Consider the following 19,034-nt stretch of genomic DNA (forward strand, 5'->3'; position numbering starts at 1 on the left):
AACTCAAAAGCATCAACTCTTCTTCGGTCTTCCTTATTCATTGTCCAGCTCTCACATGCATACGAGGCGATTGGAAATATCATGGCTTGTGTCATGGATGTGCTAACTTCTTTAATTTCTGGAAGCGATTGTATGGAATTGGTGTTACTTCTTTTTTCAACATTTGATAGAATTCTTCAATTAAAATATCTAGGTCTCAAGATTTCTTTTTTTAGGAGTTTTCAAATTGCAAACTCAGTTTCCTTAATAGATACAGGAGCTCTGGTGGCATAATGCCTAAGGCATTTGACTGCTAACTAAAGGTTGGCAGTTCAAACCCATCAGCCTCTCTTTGGAGGAAAGACAGGACAATCTACTTCTGTAGAGATAAGACCTTGGAAACCCAAGGAGGGGTCGCTATGAGTCAGAACCGACTCGCCGGTTATATTAATAGATCCAGCCTTATTCAAAATTCAATATTATTCAAAATATTTTTAATTTTAATTTTTTTTTGGAATTGGCCCATTTCATTCTAAGTCAAATGTGTAGAGTTGGTGGTGGTGTTCCTCTGTGCTGTTGGGGTGGCTCTGACTCAGAGTGACCCTTTGTGCAGTAGAACGAAGCCCTGCCTGGTCCTGTGCCGTCCTCAGTCCTTGCTATGCTTCAGCGCCTCGTGGCAACCACTGTGTCTCCATCTCATTGAGGGTCTTCCCCTTCTTCACTGACCTGCTTTACCAAGACACAGTTGGCCGTTCTTGCTTCTAAGGAGCGTTCCGGCTGCTCTTCTTCAGGACAGGTTTGCTCGTTCTTCTGGCAGTCCATGGTACTGTCAGTGTTCCTCGCCAGCACTCCATCTTCCTTATCCACTGCCCAGCTTTCATATGCATATAAGGCTATTAAAATACCATGGCTTGGGTGTTTTGCCTACACCTTAGTCTTCAAAGTGACATCTTTACTGTTTAACACTTTAAAAGAGGTCTTTTGCAGCAGGTTTTCCCAGTGCAGTATGATTTTCCCAGCCGTGTTGCACTGGGAAAGAGTTACTGGGAGTAGTCCCTCATTATTTTTTCAATGTCTGCAGGGGCTGTCGTGGTATTCTGTGTTTCACTCTGGATACTGGTAATTTGTGTTTTGTCTTGTTTGTTTGTTTGTTAGTCTTGCTAGCAGTTTGTCAGTTTTGTTGATCTTTCCAGATAGCTAGCTTTAATGCTCATTGATTTTCTCTATTTTTCTGTCTTTGATTATCTTGATTCCCACTCTTTACCCTTTCCTTCCTTTTGCTTGTTTTGGGTTTATTTTGCTCTTTTTCCAGCTTCTTAAGGTAGGAGGGTGAATTATTGGTTAGAGACTTTCCTGATTTTTAATGTACACATTGAGTGCTTTCAACACAACTTTAACTGTGTCTCAGTTATTGGTATATTGTGTTTTCATTTTCGTTCAGTGTATTTTTAAACTTCCTTGAGACTTCCTTTTTGATCCATGTATTGTTTAGAAATGTGTTGTTTAATTTCCAAGTGTTTGGATATTTTCTTCTTGTCATTCCCTTAACCGATTTCTAGGTTGACCCATTGTGGTCAGAGAACACACTCTTTATAATTTTGGTTCTTATTTTTTTCAAGGCTGTTTTATGGCCCATGATATGGTTGGTCTGTCTTGGCATGTGTTCTGTGAGTATTTGAAACAAGTGCTTATGCTGTTGGGTGAAGTGTTCTGTAAACATTGATTGGATTCTGTTGGCGATGGTGTTTGTGGAGTTCTGTATCTTTGCTGATTTTCTATCTGATTGTTCAGTCAGTTGAGAGAAGCTTATTGAAGTCTCGAGTATCATTGTGGGTTTGTCCCTTTCTCCTTTCAGTTTTACTAGTGTTTGGTTACATATTTTGCAGCTCTGTTGTTTGGTACAAATACATTGAGGATTGTTGTATTTCTTGATGGATTGACCCTTGTATCATTATATGATAATCCCTCTTGGTCTCTGGTGACTTCCTGCTTTGAAGTCTACTTTATCTGATATTAATATAGCCACCTCTCCTTTCTTTGGATTAAAGTTTGCAAAATATATCTTTTTCCATCCTCTTACTTTCAGCCTGTCTTATATTGTTGTATTTGAAGTGTGTTTCTTATAGATAGCATATACTTCAGATACTTGGGTCATGTTTTTAATCCACCTTGCTAATCTGTGTCTTTTAATTGGTGTTTTTAGAACATTTACATTTAAAGTGATTATGGATATGTTAAGGTTGAGCCTGCTGTTTTATATTTTGTTTTCTGTTTGTTTTTTTGCTGTTTTCTTATTCTTCCCTTCCTGTAGTTTACTTGAATATTTTTTTAGAATTATTTTGATTTATCTACAGTGCTTTTCATGTATCTTTTTGTATAGGTTGTTAGTGCTCGTTTTAATTACTATGTTATATATGCCTACTTACTACAGTAAGTAGTAAGGTGATGTCTTTTAACAGAATAAAGTATAGAAACCTTCTCTTTATGCCCTTTTACTCTTTCTTTTTTATGGTTGTTTAAGTATTTTCTCTACTTACATTTCGAGCCACATTAGACAGTGTTAGGGTTGTGTGTGTGTGTGTGTGAGAGAGAGATACATGACTTGAAAAACTCAAGAGGAAAGGAAAGTTGCTCTGTTTCCTATGTGTTTGATTAGCATGTTTTCTTCCTTCCTGATGTCCCAGAGATCTATCTTTTACCATTTCCTTTTTGTGTAAAGAACTTACTTTAGTCATTCTTTTACGGTCAGTCTGTTGGTGAAAAATTCTTAGTTTTTACTTCATCTGAGAATGTCTGTTTCTCCTTTATTCTTGAAGGATATTTTCATTGGGTATTCATGACTCTGGGTTGACAGTCCTTTTCTTTCAACACTTAGAAAATACTGTGCCACCTCTGCCCTCCATGGTTTTGATGTGCAATCTGCTGTTATTCAAACTGTTTTTCTCCTGTAGGTAAGTGTGGTGCAGTGACTTACTTAGTACGGCTTTTCGAGCCATAGTCTTTGTAGTGCCCACCAGATTGTTGGGTGGGACCCATGCAAATAAGGTGTGTAGAATTCTGATGTTGGAATTGGTTAGTTTTGTCACTTTCCCAGGCTTCAAATGAGCCTTCTAGAGGCAGAAAGCGGGGTTGGGTGGTTCTCACTGCATCAAGAAAGAAGAGCTGGAGGTGAAATGGAGCCTGTCCTTGAACCTGAGATCCCTGCACTGGACCTCCTTGGCTGAGAGACACCCAGCAGAGAGAGATCCCTGGCTGAGAGATGGCGGCAGTGGAACCAAGAGGCAGGAGACAGAGCGGTGGGCTTTCCAGAGAGAAGGCTGAGTGTCCTTGGGCAGGAGGCTTGCTGGAGTGGGTGTACCTACGTGTACTATTGGCAGAGCTGAAAGAGCTTTGTAACCCTTGACGGAGCAGGGTGGAAGACAGGCCAAGGGCCAGCGAGGCCTGCCTAAGGGCATAGCAGAGGAGAGACTGTCCTGGCTGAAGAATGGTATCCTGAGCCTGTCCCTGAACCTGAATTACAGCCTGTTACTTGCCTAATAAACCCCATAATTGTGAGTATTGTCTGTGAGTTCTGTGTGGCCACTGCAACAGATTATTGAACCCAGTAGAGAATTAATGAGTGCCGTGGAGGGGATGGTTGGTGTCAGAACTGGTAAGAAGATTTGGAGGGCGGTGACGTGTCCGGCCTCATAGGAATCAGCCTTGGGCTGCTGATGGTGATTCTGTCTTCCTCTTGTGAAGTTAGAAGAGGTCAGAAGATGCCAACCTCCTGTCCTTTTAGCAGTGAGGTGGTGGTTTTTTCTCACTGCTTTTGAGATTTTTTTCTATGTTTTTAATTTTCAGAAGTTCAGTTACAGTAGGTCTTAGAATAAATGTCTTTGGGCTTATTCTGTTTGGGGTTTGCTCAGCTTCTTGAATCTGAGGTTTATAAAGTCATTTGCCAAATTAGGGGAAGTTTTCAGCTTTTGTTTCTTGATTTTCTCCTCATTGTCAGTCATATTTTCCTGCATTTTTACATGCCTTAGACTAATTGGATGCCAGACATCATGAGCTTGATGTTGTTGGGTGCTGGACTTTTATTTATTTATTTATTTATTTTTGGTGTTCCGGATATTTTTGAACTTCATTCTGGGACACAGTTCATTGGAAAAAGTTTGAGCCTTTTGAGGCTTTCTCTTTGAACTCGATGAGGCAGGTTCTGTGTCTAAGGCAGAGTTTCAGCCTTGAGGCTGTTGACGTCTGGGCTGTGTTTGCATTTATGTACCAGTGTTGCTGGCCTCTGCCCACTAGAGGCCGTAGCACCACTTTGCCATGAGCCAAGAATGAGTTTTACATTTTAAAAAATTGTTTAAAGAAAAGGGAGCTCCGGTAGCATAGTGGCTAAGACACTTGCCTGCTAACCAGACGGCTGGTGGTTCAAACCCACCAGCCACTCTTCGGAAGGAAGGTTGGGCAATCCTACTTCCGTAGTGATACTGCCTCGGAAACCCAAGGAGGGGTCGCTATGAGTCGGGGCCGACTCCACGGCACATAACAACAACAACAACAACAAAGAAAAGAAGCAGGTGCAACTGTGACCACTGTGTGGCCCAGAAAGCCAACATATATACAGAGGAAGTTTTTTAACCTTGGTAAAGAGGACATTGTTTTCCTATTTTGGGCAAAGGGTAGTGTAAGGAAAAAGTTGTTGTTTTTCCAGTGTAGAGAGTAGTTAAGAACACAGGCTTTGAAATCAGAGAGCATGTGATTAAAGTCTAATTTTGTGTCTACCACTTAAAAATTATTTCATGTTGGGCACAATTTCCTGTTTCTGAGCCTCAGTTGCTTCTCTTGTAAATTAGACCAAAAAAAACCTCACTGCCATCAAGTCGGTTTCCGACTCATAGTGGCCCCCGTTGGGTTTCTGAGATTGTAGATTGTCCTGTCTTCCTTTCGCAGAGTGACTGGTGGATTCGAAATGGCTGACTGTCCAGTTAGCGGTCAAGTCCCTTAGGCACTGTGCCACCAGAGCTCTGAACATTGAGTTTGTAAATTAGACCACTTTAGCTCATGGAGAGTTCAATGAGAGAACAAGTTAAAGTGGATGGTGCAACGCAGTCACACAGTTGCTGTTATCAGTACTTTGTTCAAGGAACACACGCGTCCCTTGTGTCTGCTTTACTTTGACGTACATATAGATGGTCCTCACTGCCAACCCACTGCCATTGAGTTGATCCTGACCCATGGCGACCCCTGGGGGGTTTCCAAGGTGGTAAATCTTTACAGAAGTAGATTGTCCCATCTTCCTTCCATGAAGCAACTGGTGGGGTTGAACTATCAACCGTCTGATGAGTAGTCAAGTAGTGCCTTAGGCACTGAGCCCCAGAGCTCCTGTAGAGGTCCTAGTTGTGCTGCTTTGCAGGATCATTGTCTGTTCCTTTTCAGGTCACGCAGAAGGGTTCTGTATGATGTGCACGATGCAGGCGCACATCACCCAGGCCCTCAGCAACCCCGGAGACGTGATCAAACCGATGTTTGTCATCAACGAGATGCGGCGTGAGTATCTCCCATGGTAGTGTGTTGGCGTTCTGTAAGAGTTGGTCCTAATGGCCTGATGGGTAAAACATGACATCCTGTGTATTGTTTAAAAACAAGCAGATGTGTCTTATCATACATGGATATGTCTTTTGACATAATAATTCTATTCTTAGTAAAACATTTTACTATATAAATACATTTTGAAACTTTGAAGCAAAAGGTGACAATGTATTAAGACAGTGTTCAGATAATATAAGCAAATTTTAAATGTTTCTTTTAATAAAAGCATTGGTAAGTTACACAAACTCTTCCCCCCCCCAACACACACACAGCGTGCATTTGGATTTCTATGCTGAATGGTGGTAACTCTGATCAGTATTTCTGATCAGTACAGGTTTCTGTAAATAGTTTTAATTAGATGAATGAAAATTATGCCATACATAGTAACAGGAATGATCAAAATAAAGTTAATTATACTCTTAAAGAAAACTTTATGTTCAGCGAATTTGTAGTTAAATATCGTTTTTATACTGAATTTTAAAAATTCGTAAAAAAATTTTTCTTTTGGATTATAATGATCCTGAAAGGTTGCCTGGAATTGTCTTTGGTCCTTTGTGTGTGTTTTGCAGTGGACTTTTACATCATCTTAATTAATTGAGTTGGACTAAAAAAAAAAATGCAAGTACATCAAAAAAAAAAACAAAAACAAAAAACTTTTTAATCTGCTCTCCAGCTGGGTAATTACAGGGACGATAATTGTTCAGTGAGGAACGAGAGTTCTTGTGCCTGAAAAGCTGCTGGAAGTGGGAGAGGTATTACTGTGTGGCCAGAATGGATCCTGGCAGAATTTCAGCCAGGGGAAGTTTTTTCTTGTTTGTCTTTAACTTTTTAAAATACATTTATAGCAGGCATGATTTAATTGTTGAAAACCTAGTCTTTGAGAAAATGGCATCGCTGTGTACATATGTATGGATTTGTCCGCACACACACACACACACACACACACTGTAGAATCATGAAATTACCATTTCTATAGGTCAAAACAGGTAGCATCTTGGCATTCTCATATGCTTTAAGCTAAAGTGCATGCAGAGGGACCTATAATGTTTCACAGTGGTATTGTTCACACGTCTGTGTTACGTCATTTGGTCTTGCACCTACTTAAACAGAAGTCGGGATAAATGTTACTGTGAGACTGAGAGAAGATACTCTGTCCTGTAGATCGTCAGGACAGAATTGAGATAGGTTTGGACGTTGATGTTTGCATGGATTCTGTTGTCATGGAGATCTGGTACCAAAGTTAAAATGTCTACATCAACCTGTAACATTTAAAAAAGAATATGCTTTATTTTGTTGTTGAGACCACACACAGCAAAACACACCCATCGGACAACTTGTGCACGTGTAGTTCAGTGGATACACTGTAACATTTTTGACAGGTTTTTGAGACAATACAGCCAGAGTTAAATGTATGCAAGTACAGTGCCATGAACTTGCTTGTGACCTAGAACGTCTAATGAGCCCCCTGTGTGGCTTCTCTCTGGAGTTTGAGGCACTCTGGCCCTGTGGGCATTGAATGGTCTGGAGAGCACGGTCCTGGCTGCTCTCAGAATTGTGTGCATTAGTGCTAGCTCCTCGTGAAATACTATTCCCATCTTATTCTCTAACTGAAGTATTGTCGTATGATAAAGCTTTTTTGGGTACAGCCTAGGCACGTTATATGATGATGAAACTTTGCTTACATTTTGCAGGGATAGCTAGGCACTTCCGATTTGGAAACCAAGAAGACGCCCACGAGTTCCTTCAGTACACTGTGGACGCCATGCAGAAAGCGTGCTTGAACGGCAGCAATAAGTGAGTCCAGCGGAATGCCGTCGTGTCGCTGTTTGCCTGGCTTCTCACAGTTCCAAGCTGCCTGATGCGTTGTCAAAACTACACACACTGTGTTTGCTTCACCTTCATCTGTGCACTGCCTCTTTGCTAAGCTATTTGTATTGCCTTAAAAGAGTTCATGTTGACAAAGGTGTGCTCACTCTAGCATTTGAATTTGTCATCAGTCGCTGTCAGGAGAGGAGCATTGGCTTTGGCATCGCTTGGTTTTGGAGCGTCAGCTCAGTTGCGTCCATCTAAGGCTGACCGCCTCTTCTTCCCAGTCATGCCTGCCATCTTCCCTGCCAACTTACAGCCTGGGAAATCTGTGTTTGCCCCTGCCCCTGTCTTGCTCTGGTGCCAATTGCTGTAGCTTCTTCCTGAAAACCTAAATGCAGACAGGAGGTGGCTAAGGAGAGAATTCAATAACAAAGCCCACACCATGTGACACTGCCTGAGCACATCTGGTGACTGTCCTTTCCTGGTCCCATTGCTGCCCTCCTGCCTCCTCCAGGCCATCGGCGTCTGGGTGATGACAGGCCTCGAGTCGCAGAGGTGCTCTGGGTCTCTGCTTTCGTGGTCCTGCATGCAGTCTCTTCCTCTTGCTCCTTGTTCAGGGCCACACTCCTGCTACTTGGAGCCCTCCACACTCTGGTTCTTGCTGTCCTGCTCATTTTCTGCCACCCGTTGGAATCCGGTTGTGGGGTCCATGGCTGCTGCAGCCCTCTTCTCATATCCCTGTTTGACTGTTTTCAGGTTAGACAGACACACCCAGGCGACCACACTGGTTTGTCAGATATTTGGAGGATACCTGAGATCTCGAGGTAAGCTCTAGTTTAAAGTTGATAAAGTGTTGCATGTGGTTTGAAGACAATGCACACAGCAGGAAAGGGTTAACGACAAGGCATTTTCCTGCAGCCCGGACCCTCTCCACTCTCCCAGAGGCAGCAGCTGGGCCAGTTCATAGGTGGCCTTCCAGTGGTTTCCTACAGAGCAGAATGGGGCTGACGAGACAGGGCCCTTTCATCTTCCTCTTAGCATTAGAAAGTTTTTACATTTTGGCGCCTAGAGATCTAACGCAGTTTTCATAGATGCATGGCCTTCTGTTCATTCATCTAGTCTCCTTTTAGATGGCTTCCAGGTTTTTTTGATTATCATTAGTGCTTCATTGAACATCCCCACATATCTGTCCTTGTTGTTGTTGTTGTTTTGTGCTCTTGAGTCGGCCCTGACTCACTGCTGTCGAGTCGGATTCAATTCATAGTCACCCTTCCTTGGGTTTCCAAGGCGATATCACTATGGAAGTAGATTGCTCCATCTTCCTTCTGAGGAATAGCTGGTGGGTTTGAACCACCAGCCTTCTGGTTAGCAGTGAAATGCCTTAGGCACAGTGCCACCAGAGCTCCCAAAGAGACAGCCCGGTCTAGCTGGCGGGGAGCGGCTGGTGGGTTTGAACTGCTAGCCTTGAGCTTGGCAGGTGACTTGCCTTGGGCCCAAGGCCATCCCTTAGGGTCCATGTAAAAGTAGTTGTGTCAGATAATCCTTAGTATTGAAATCTCTGGGTCAAAGGATGTGTGTGTTTTAGATTTTTGACATTGCCATATTGTCCTTCCTAGAGGTTAACTCTAAAGAGTTCCAGATGGTTCAGTGATAAAAGTACTCAGCTGCTAACTGAAAGGTTGGCGGTATGGGAGAAAGATGTGGTGGCCTTTTGCCATAAAGATTGACAGCCTTGGAAACCCCATGAGGCAGTTGCATTCTGTCCTCTAGGGGTGCTGTGGGTCAGAATGGACTCCATGTTAGTGGGTGTGGTTTGGGCTTTGCTTCTGAAGATTGGCAGCCTTGGAGACCCAGTGGGCAGTTCCCCTCTGTCCTCTGGGGGCACTGTGGGTCAGGATTGACTCCACGGCATGGTTGGATGGTTTGTTAGGGGCTTTACCACATTACCCTCCAGCCAAAGTCATTACACTCTCATCCATACTGTGTGTCATATTTAAGTTCCAAAATTTTTGTCCAGTCTGATTGGGTGTGGGGGGGAGTTGTATCTTCTTCTTTTATTTTGTTACAATGTTTGTATTTTATCCTTTTGGCGGCTGGTTCCACCATAATTTCACTTTGCTTATACTTTGCGTTTTATTTTTCTTTCAGTCAAATGTTTAAATTGCAAGGGCGTCTCCGATACTTTTGACCCGTACCTCGATATAACATTGGAGATAAAGGTAATTTGATCATTGTTGTGATGGTTAAGATAAGTCATACTTTACACAACTTTACAGTTGATTGTAAATTAGACTGTGCTTGTGAGGGAGTGTGAACTGAACATTTCCTTGTGCTTAGACCTTCTTCGAAAGGCAGGTGTTCAAGCCTGCTAGCGGGCATCAGCACTTCATCTTGTTAGCGCACTCTGCACGGAAACCAGAAGGGATGGGCGCTTGCACTGGCGTCAGGCACAGGACGCTGCCGTCCTTTGGGTGGTGCCTCCTCAGGGAGCAGTCACATGCGGGTTCTTCAGAAAGGGGCTTGTTTCTTCCATTTTCTACACTCTCATTTTTTGTTTTTCTTAAGTTTTTGTTTTTCTCATTACAAATGTAGTTCATGCTTATGATAAAAATGACAGATATTGCAGATACGTGTGAACTCCTATCCCTAAGAATTCTTAGAAAGTTTGATATTGATGTGTGTGTGTGTATACATACTTTTTTTTGAAGTAATAAAAACCTTCTGCCTGTTTGGTCACTTGCTGTTTTCTTGTTGTTCTGCTCTGGGGGGCTTTCTGTGTAGTGTGTTCTTGGGGCAGTTGTGTGGGGGCCCCTGTGCAGAAATGCCCTCGCTGACTTCCTCACGTCCTTGCTAGTGGTTTCATGTGACGCTGCTTTAAGTAACCCCGCAGTGATCCACCTCTGGACGTGGTTGTGTTCCCCTTCACTCACTTTATAATAGGAGGGAGGGCGGGTTGACATGTTCGTGTATGACTGTGAACATCAAAACGAGGTAGGATGGCCTTTTTAGCGTAAAGATGCCCACTTGCCTCCTGCTTTTGTCCTTCCACTGAAGAGGCTGTGAGTAGTGATACGTGTGTGTTTCTCCCCAGGCCGCTCAGAGTGTCCCCAAGGCCCTAGAGCAGTTTGTGAAGCCGGAGCAGCTGGATGGCGAGAACTCCTACAAATGTAGCAAGTATGGAAGCTGTGGGTGTGACCGGGGGCCCACCCCAGAGGGGACTCGAGGGAGGCTGGGCTGGCCAGGGTCTGGGGTGTCTGGATAACCTCTCGACTCCCCGGAGAGCGGGCAGGGTCTGACTGTGTGCAAGCTCCTGAGGCACCTGGCCCTGGCCTCGGGGACTGGTGTGCGTTTGTAGGAGAGGGAGGGAGGGCCTTCCACACACCACTCCTCGTGCCGCCTCAGAGGCTCACGCAGCCTCGGGTGCCTGTGTTTGCACGCGGGCCTTCTGGTGACTGCTGTGTGACAGGCTGGGCTGGGGAGGCCCCTCCCAGGAGCGTTGGGCAGCTTTCTGTCCACGGTGGTTCCCCAGGCTCGGGGTGGTGTTCACGTTTCTTCATGGAGTCGGGACAGCCAGGTTTAAGAAGCCCTGTTTCAAACCCTTTAAGCAGATGATCCTGTATCGTCAGTAACGGGAACAGTTTTCATGACCAAGCATTGGCTTTCAGAGGAAGAAGGCCCCTTCTCTGAGGCTGCAGGGGCTCTCCTTTGCCCACCTCCAGGCCCTCCTGGTCTTTGTTTTCCTTCTCTTGTCAGGACAGGCCTCTGTTTTCACAGCATAGATACCCCCTTGAAAATCGGTTAGTTTTTCAGTTTGTTTGGAATTGAGGAAAAGCTGTAGTAACCTGATTTCAGGATTTTAGGTCATCTACAAGGTTTGGCATGTCAGAATTATATCCTCGTTTCCTTTCACACCAACTCAGAGGTTTCTTCCATGTTTTTAATTTTACTATTTTCACTGTTGCTTGGAGGGGCGGCATTTCTCACCTTGTACACTGCTTTGGAAACTCATACAGACTTTCTGAGAAACAACAAGGCAGAGACCACGGTACCGAACAACAGATATTCACTAACCGTCTCAATCCCTTGTCTCTGTTTGTTTCAAGGTGTAAAAAGATGGTTCCAGCCTCCAAGAGGTTCACCATACACAGATCGTCCAATGTTCTTACACTGTCTCTGAAACGGTTTGCAAATTTTACTGGTGGAAAAATTGCTAAGGTGTGTGGACAGCGTTCATGTCGCTAACCGCCTTTTACGTTGAGCCTTTCAGGGCTTACCTGTCAGTAGCTCTTAAGGGTAACAGACAACCTGATTGAACAGGTTTGTTGACTTGATTTGCTAAGTCCTTCCAGCATTTGGTAGTGTGAAAAAATGACGAGAAATTGAGCTAGTAGTTTAATGAGTGTGTTTGTGAGTGTGTTTTTCCTGTGTCCTTCCCTGACTAGACCTTCTGATGGTGGAACTGGTAACTGTTGTCCGCATTTGGCTTCCTAGTCCCTTTGTCATCCAGGGTAAGGAGGGACACGGAGCATGTGTGTGATTTGAACACCAGAGGACCTGCCAGCCGGGTCCTGCCCCTCGTCATTGTCCAGACTCTTACTGGCCCGTTTGTTTGTACACTGGACTTTTCCGTTTTACTCCCACCTGCTGAAGATCTGAAATGGTTAGAAACTCAATGGCATACAAGAGAAAGGGAACAACCCATTTCTGAGTTACTAAAAATAATGATGGTGACCCAAGTACAGGGATTCATTCCATTACTGTCTCCTTGGAAGGATTTGAAGAATTCACTTTAATGTGGATCTTTATTTGCTGAAAGGGAAAAAAATTCAGCGGGACGCATGAAATACACTTTACTCTGAGATTTGGGGACACACCCAGGCCCACCTGTCCTTTTGGAACGTGGTTGAGTGAGTTAGGTTTCTGCTGGACGTCACAGACCTCAGCGTTCTGCCTGACTCCCCCGAGCAGACCTGCTGCCCGAGCCTGCAGCCACGCGTGTAAAACGAGCTGGGCTTTCAGAAATGATGCTCTCTTCTCTTTGATTTCAATTTAGGATGTGAAATACCCCGAGTATCTTGACATTCGACCGTACATGTCCCAACCCAATGGAGAACCGATTATCTATGTCCTGTATGCAGTCCTGGTTCACACTGGTTTCAACTGCCACGCTGGCCATTACTTCTGCTACATAAAAGTAAGCTGTGCAGACGGTGCTGGTGGCCACTTGTAGACCAACACTCAAGGCTGCCCTGGCCTGGGGGGAAGTGCGCTTTGACAGCTAACAGCCCGTTTTTCTTGTATCTCTCTTGTTTACCTAATTATAGCGAATCTGTCTTCTTGGTTGTCTTGCAGGCTAGCAATGGCCTTTGGTATCAAATGAATGACTCCATTGTATCTACCAGTGATATTAGATCGGTACTCAGTCAACAAGCCTACGTTCTCTTTTATATCAGGTATGTCCTGAAAAGAAGTGTTCAGACTTGTGTTTGTGTGTGTGTGGTACCGGGAGCGTGTGTGCATGTGTGTACCTGTGTTGTGCTCTTCCTCTCGTCAGCATACTGAAGTCAGTATCGGGTTACCTTTAGAGCAGCAGCTTACTAAGTAGCGTTGCCGTGTGCCCAGACAGGAAGTGAGGTCGTCTGACTCTGCGGGATGAACCTGCTAGAGCTCTTCACTCTGGCAGGGGTAGGACAGGGATGGCTTATGTTGTAGGCAGCAACCAGGGTGGGCCTGAGGGCTGTGGGGGCCGTGGATGGAGGCTGGTGAGGGTCTCTGAGCAGCAGACAGGGCCACAGAGGCACCCATCCTCTGGGCAGGGGCACTGGCTGTCCTCTTGGGCCGGGACCTCCTGTCGCCAGCAGCTCTGCTGTGTGTTTCCTGTCTTGGTGGTACCGCATACTCTGACTTGTCAGTTCCATTTGCAGAAATGGGGCCTTTGAGAAAAATGTGATGTGTGCTTCCGTGTGTTGATGTTCATAACAGCTGAACATTACAAATACCCTAAAATGCCCATGATAGCAGAATAATCGAGTAAATAAAGTGTCTGTTTTCTTTTAATGGTCTGAGAAGGTGCCTGGGATATGAGGAGGAGGAGCGGTGTGACCCTTGACATTCTAGCTTCAGGAGTCCCGCGGGCTAAAGATGGAGGGTCACGCGAGCCTGCGTGCGCAGGTGGAGGCGTGTGTTTGTTTGTTTTTGTGATTTGAGTGAAAGTTACAGAGCAAATTCATTGTCCACACAACAGGTGGTAACGTTTTGTTTCGTGACGTTGATTGCAGTCCCCATAATGCGACAAGTCTGTTCTGCTTTCTGCCTGTAACTCCCTCTACTCTCAGTCCTTCTTTCCTGTGTGTTCCTGCCCCTGAGCCCTCTCCCTGTACACACTGCCCCTCTGGTCTCCCAGCGTTGATTGTTGTAAGGAGTGTACCTACTGGGTGTAAATGTTCACCTTATACGCCTGTGTTGTTTGGCTGGAAGCCATGAGAGTGAAGTTCCAGGCCCGAAGGCTGACCAGAGGCCATAGTCTTAGGGGTTTTACCAGTCTCTGTCAGAGCAGTAAGCTTGGTTGTTTTTATGATTTTGAGTTTCGTTGGGGGCTGTGTTTTGTTGTTTTACTTTTTATAGACGTTATAGATTTTCTATAATTGGTGTAGATTTATAATTAAAAAAAACTCACTGCTCTCGAGTTGGATTCAACTCATAGTCACCCCTCCTTGGGTTTCTGAGGCAGTATCACTACGGAAGTAGTTTGCCTAATCTTCCTTCCGCGGAGTGGCTGGCAGGTTTGAACCGCCAGTCTGGTGGCCGTAGTGCCTAAGGCATTTGACTGCTAACCAGAAGGCTGGCAGTTCAAATCCACCAGCCATTCTTCGGAAGGAAAGTTGGGCAATCTACTTCTGTAGTGATACCACCTCGGAAACCCAAGGAGGGGTCACTGTGAGTCGAAATCAACTCAACGGCAGTGAGTGAGATTTATAATTAGGACACTGTAAATAAAAGGAAACTCGCTTTCAGGTAGTGAGTGAGATTTATAATTAGGACACTGTAAATGAAAGGAAACCCGCTTTCAGGTAGTGGCATTCCCCGAATACACAGGTGAAAATGCCATTTATCCGCTCACTGCTCTTGTCTCCCAGTTGGACTGCCCAGCATTCATGTCAGCCTGAAGAGGGAGCGAGGCACTGTGCTTGGCTCTGTGCAGTGTAGCTAGCAGTGGGATAGTCTTCTTGTCGGGCTCTTATCTGAGGAGTTAACTGCTGTTGAATTTCCAGTTGCAGCTCCTCTCAGGCAACTCTGTACGTAACCATGAGTGGTGTCACTGTTTACCTCCAGGTCCCACGATGTGAAAAATGGAGGTGACCTTACTCATTCAGCCCACAGCCAAGGCCAGTCTTCCCCTCGACCAGTCATCGGTCAGCGGGTTGTCAACAATAAACAGGCCACCTCTGGGTTCATCGGCCCACAGCTTCCCTCTCATGTGATCAAGGTAATGCTTCGTGTCGTGTAACCTTTCATTGTCATCCTTAAGTTACAGTCCACCCCTCCAGTTCACATCGCAGTAGTTGCTCATTAGTCCCTGGGCTTGTGACACTCAGATGATTTGATCCCAGCCCTTTATTACAGGCTATCTCACATGCAGAAAACTGGCGTCTGCGTGTGACGATGGATGGAGAGAGCTGGGTGTCGAGGTTGTTGGTTGTTGAGTCAATGCCGACTCATGGCGACCCCGTGTGTCCAAGAGCGGAACTGCTCTGTGGGGTTTCCTTGGCTGTCACTTAAACAGAAGCATGTCACCAGGGCCGTTTTTTCATGGCATTGCTGGGTGGGTGTGAACCACCAGTGCAGTCAGCAGCCCAGAGCAGACCTTGTGCAACACCCACGAATAACGTTCAAGGAGACAACTTGGGTGTAAATAGATTGACATGCTAGCAAAGCTCACTTCTACTCTGAACTCTGCTCTCTGTAGATTATGTATTTGGGGATTGGTCACGAATGTCACGGGGAAGGCTCTCACTAAGATGGGTTGACACAGTGGCTGCCACTGTGGGCTCAGGTATAGCAAGGATTGTGAGGCTGGCGCAGGACCAGGCAGCTTTTTGTTCTATTGGTCCCTATCGATGGCACCTAACAGTGACAACAACAACAGCAACAAATGCCACTGATGCTGGACTCCAAGAAAGTGAGCTTTTCCAAGGACACTTTGATTTTGTGCATTTAGCCCTTTCAGGGTGTGGTATCTTCCGTGTGCACCCTGCTGCGTTGGACCATGCTCTCTGACGGCCCGTCGGGCAGTGCTGTAACAGGAAGCACAGAGGGGTCAGAGTAGTGGCCCACCTTCCTAGACTCCCCTGTGGAGATGACTTTACAGCCTGGCGACTGCACATGTCAGCAGCTTTTCAATTTGACTTTGTTTTGAGTTAGCAAACAGATCGTCTCGTTGAATGATGCTCGTTCATGGACTCTGGGCAGTGTTTAGATTGGTATGTGAGTCCCAACTCAGAAGCCCCTGGGAGCTGGGCAGGTGTGGCTCCTGGATGGGGACCCACAGACTCCAGTGAACTGGAGAGTGAGCCCGTGTGCGGGGCAGCTGCTCGTTTGTCAGGTGATTGGGCTTTTTACATGAAACGCCCACTTTGAAGATAAGGAGTAATTCAGATGTTTAAGAAAAGCTTGTGAAGATCCAGCAGTCCATCCCTAAATCACATTTCACTTGTGAGCCTCCAGTTTGCAACCTCAGGGGTAGAGCCACGGTTGTCAGACTTTGTAGCCAAACAAGTGAATGAGCAAAATCGGAGGCATGGCTTAGAGGGCAGCCTGCCATGGCCTCTTCTGTCTCTGCCCATCCAGCTCCTGAGCCAGTGGGAATCCCTTCCTCCTAGCACCTCTTCTGCTCCCAGGAAACTCAACTGAGGAGAACATATCTCAGTCCACGGTGAAAGGCTCCATTCACCTGCCAGATTGGGGGACAGTGTGTTTGGTTTGGGGTTGTGCTTTAGAATGTGCACCGACAAACATTGTCCCTGATTGTTGATTAATTGTCAGAAAACCTGACCTGTGAAAGGTATATAGTGGGTGGGGTCTGGATGAAAGAAAGGACAGGTGTTTCTAAGTGCCTAAAACATGTTACTCATACAAAGAAAAAGCAAGCTCAAAATGGGAAGGGCACATGGGCCAGACCATGTTCTGTGTCCATGACGTTGTTCTGGACTCTAACCTGCCTATGGTTTCTTCATTACAGAATCCACCTCACTTAAATGGGACTGGACCCTTGAAAGAGACTCCAAGCAGTTCCATGTCAAGCCCCAGTGGTAATTCCAGTGTCAACAGGGCCAGTCCTGGTAATGCTTCAACTTCTGTTCAAAACTGGTCTGTTAACAGATCCTCAGTTATTCCTGAGCATCCCAAGAAACAGAAGATCACCATCAGTATTCACAACAAGTTGCCTGTTCGCCATAGTCAGTCTCTCCCTAACCTTCGAAACAGCGCTCTGGAGAACCCGTCCAAGTCCGGTCCCTCCTCTACCATCACCAACCCTTCTGCAATACAGTCTACCTCGAGTGCGCCTCCAGCATCAGCTGCTGGTAAAATGACAAAGCAGGTCACCCCTGTGGAACCTTGTCCGAGGCCCGTGATGAACGGCAAGTCCAAGCTAAACGCCAGCGTGCTGGTGCCCTACGGCGCCGAGTCGTCAGAAGAGTCTGATGAGGAAGCCAAGGGGCTGGGCACGGAGGACGGTCTCGGGACGGCCAAGAGGTTTCACGCTTCTGTTCAAGACGCCGAGGACGACGCAGCTCCTCAGCATGAGCTGCAAGCGCCTGTCACCCTCAATGGTGCTGACACTGTGGACAGTGACCCAAAGGAAAACGGTCTGCCCTTTGACAGTGCCAGCTGCCAAATCCAGCCCGCTCCTCACTCAGAAAACCCCTTTTCTAAGGCCAATGGTCTCCCTGTGAAGGTGAGTGAGGGGCAGTTGGCAGGCTCTGCCTCGGCTGCCATTTGGTGCTCTGCTGGGCGAGGTTTCCATGGGCACAGTGGGCGATCTTAGTTGAGATGGACTTTGCTTTTCTATCCTAGTTGATGCCTGCGCCTTTGCCACCTCTCCCAGAAGACACAATCCTAGAGACCTTCAAACCTAGCAGCAAAGTGACAGGCTTGGCGGAAGAAACAAGGTAAGCAGAAGACACTTAGAGACCAGTGAGCCTGCGTGAGGGAGGGCCAGCAGTGTGGCCAGGGGGGCCGCGGTCTGACACTGTCAGGAACCTTCCCGGGCCTCTGGGTCCTGGGGAGACTTGGACAGTGGCTTTGGAGTCTATCAATTCATCTTTCTGAAAAGATAGCTGAAAAAAGTCCATGAACACATGACTTGTTGGAGTTAACGTTTTCTTCTGTGTAGCTGCTTGCTCTGCGATTAGGATGCCTGTCAGCACACGTCTGAATAAGACAGCACTAACTCATGTAATCCTTCGAATGACAAATATTCATAGATGCGCCAGGGTTGTAGGCCAGGGCTTCTCAGCGCTGTGAGGAACGAGGGTTTTCTAATACCCACTGCACTATTGTGAAATGAAGTTCGTGGCTAGAGCCTGCTACCATTTGATGTCGTGGAAAGTCAGTGTGTTGACCTGTGAGATAGCCTGCTGCCACATGATGTTGTAAAAAGTCGGTGTGGTGACCTGTCAGATAGCCCGTGAAGAGTCAGTGTGTTGACCTATTAGATAGCCTGTTGCCACTGATGTCGTAAAAAGTCAGTATGATGACCTAGTTGTTAGAACACCAAGGAAGGAAGGAAGCTGACACTAAGTTGGTGCCTTGGTATGTAACCGGGGGTGGGGGGTGGGGCTGTGCTCCTCCCTGACATGGCGGGGTGGGCGGGCAGGTGCTGCGTCTGCACACAGGTCCCCACCTGCGTGAGGCTATGAGAGCAGGCTTGCTGTCAACGACCCGAAGTTCTAAAGGTGGACATTTGGTGAAGTTCTGACCCAATGTTAGTGCCATTGTTTCTAGGTTTACATTTGCGTTCTTAAAAAGTTCAGTGTTTAAGATTGTGTAAATGATATCAAAACCAGGTTTTCCACCCACACCAATGTCAGGACATGTGAGATGTGGCTACACTTAGTCATGACGGGGAACTGCCCTGTGTTGTGGGGTCTCCATCACTGTGACAATCCCCACATGCCCCGCCCCCCATTTCCAGAGTGGCCCCTAGCAGGTGGGCCCGCTCTCACTGAGACACACATGAAATGCCATCGTTGGCACAGGCTGGAGCATCACTGAGACACACGTGAGATGCCATCGTTGGCACAGGCTGGAGCGATCCCACATGTACAGAACGACGCTCACCCCCAGAAGCCCCCAAGGTAGAATGGTGGCTCGCTTCTGTCCTTCCTGGTCCAGCTTAGTGGTCCGGGCTCACGTGCAGGGGAGCTGGTGCGTGTGGCTATACGGTGCCCCCGTCTGCCAGGACATGCGAGAGGTGCTCTCTGAGCCGGCTGAGACGCCCTCCCACGCTGTTGGTAACGTCTCTGCATCGACTCCCCAGGGACCCGCATGCTGTGGAGGCTGCTGGCAGCCCCCGTTATCCTGGAGACTAGAGCAGAAGCCCGAGAGCACGTAAGGGCGGAGTCAGTGATGACAGAAAGGGTTTTTTTCTTTTCTTTTTTTTTTTTTTT

At 46.4% G+C, this 19,034-nt stretch overlaps 1 protein-coding gene across 1 annotated transcript in view; it reads left to right on the top strand.

The window, feature by feature from the left end:
• Window positions 1–19,034, top strand: part of USP42 (ubiquitin specific peptidase 42) — a 44,817-nt gene that overhangs the window by 15,142 nt on the left and 10,641 nt on the right. Inside the window, exons 3-13 of the mRNA XM_007942700.2 lie at window positions 5,404–5,514; window positions 7,248–7,350; window positions 8,122–8,189; window positions 9,514–9,584; window positions 10,457–10,539; window positions 11,469–11,580; window positions 12,419–12,559; window positions 12,718–12,818; window positions 14,698–14,851; window positions 16,604–17,320; window positions 17,440–17,534. Coding sequence (XP_007940891.2) covers window positions 5,404–5,514; window positions 7,248–7,350; window positions 8,122–8,189; window positions 9,514–9,584; window positions 10,457–10,539; window positions 11,469–11,580; window positions 12,419–12,559; window positions 12,718–12,818; window positions 14,698–14,851; window positions 16,604–17,320; window positions 17,440–17,534 — 1,756 coding nt within the window. The remainder of the gene's footprint in view (window positions 1–5,403; window positions 5,515–7,247; window positions 7,351–8,121; window positions 8,190–9,513; window positions 9,585–10,456; window positions 10,540–11,468; window positions 11,581–12,418; window positions 12,560–12,717; window positions 12,819–14,697; window positions 14,852–16,603; window positions 17,321–17,439; window positions 17,535–19,034) is intronic.

This window comes from Orycteropus afer, unplaced genomic scaffold, assembly GCF_000298275.1.
Source record: "Orycteropus afer afer isolate SDZICR_OR568_19922 unplaced genomic scaffold, OryAfe1.0 scaffold00006, whole genome shotgun sequence".
Taxonomy (NCBI): Eukaryota; Metazoa; Chordata; class Mammalia; order Tubulidentata; family Orycteropodidae; genus Orycteropus; species Orycteropus afer.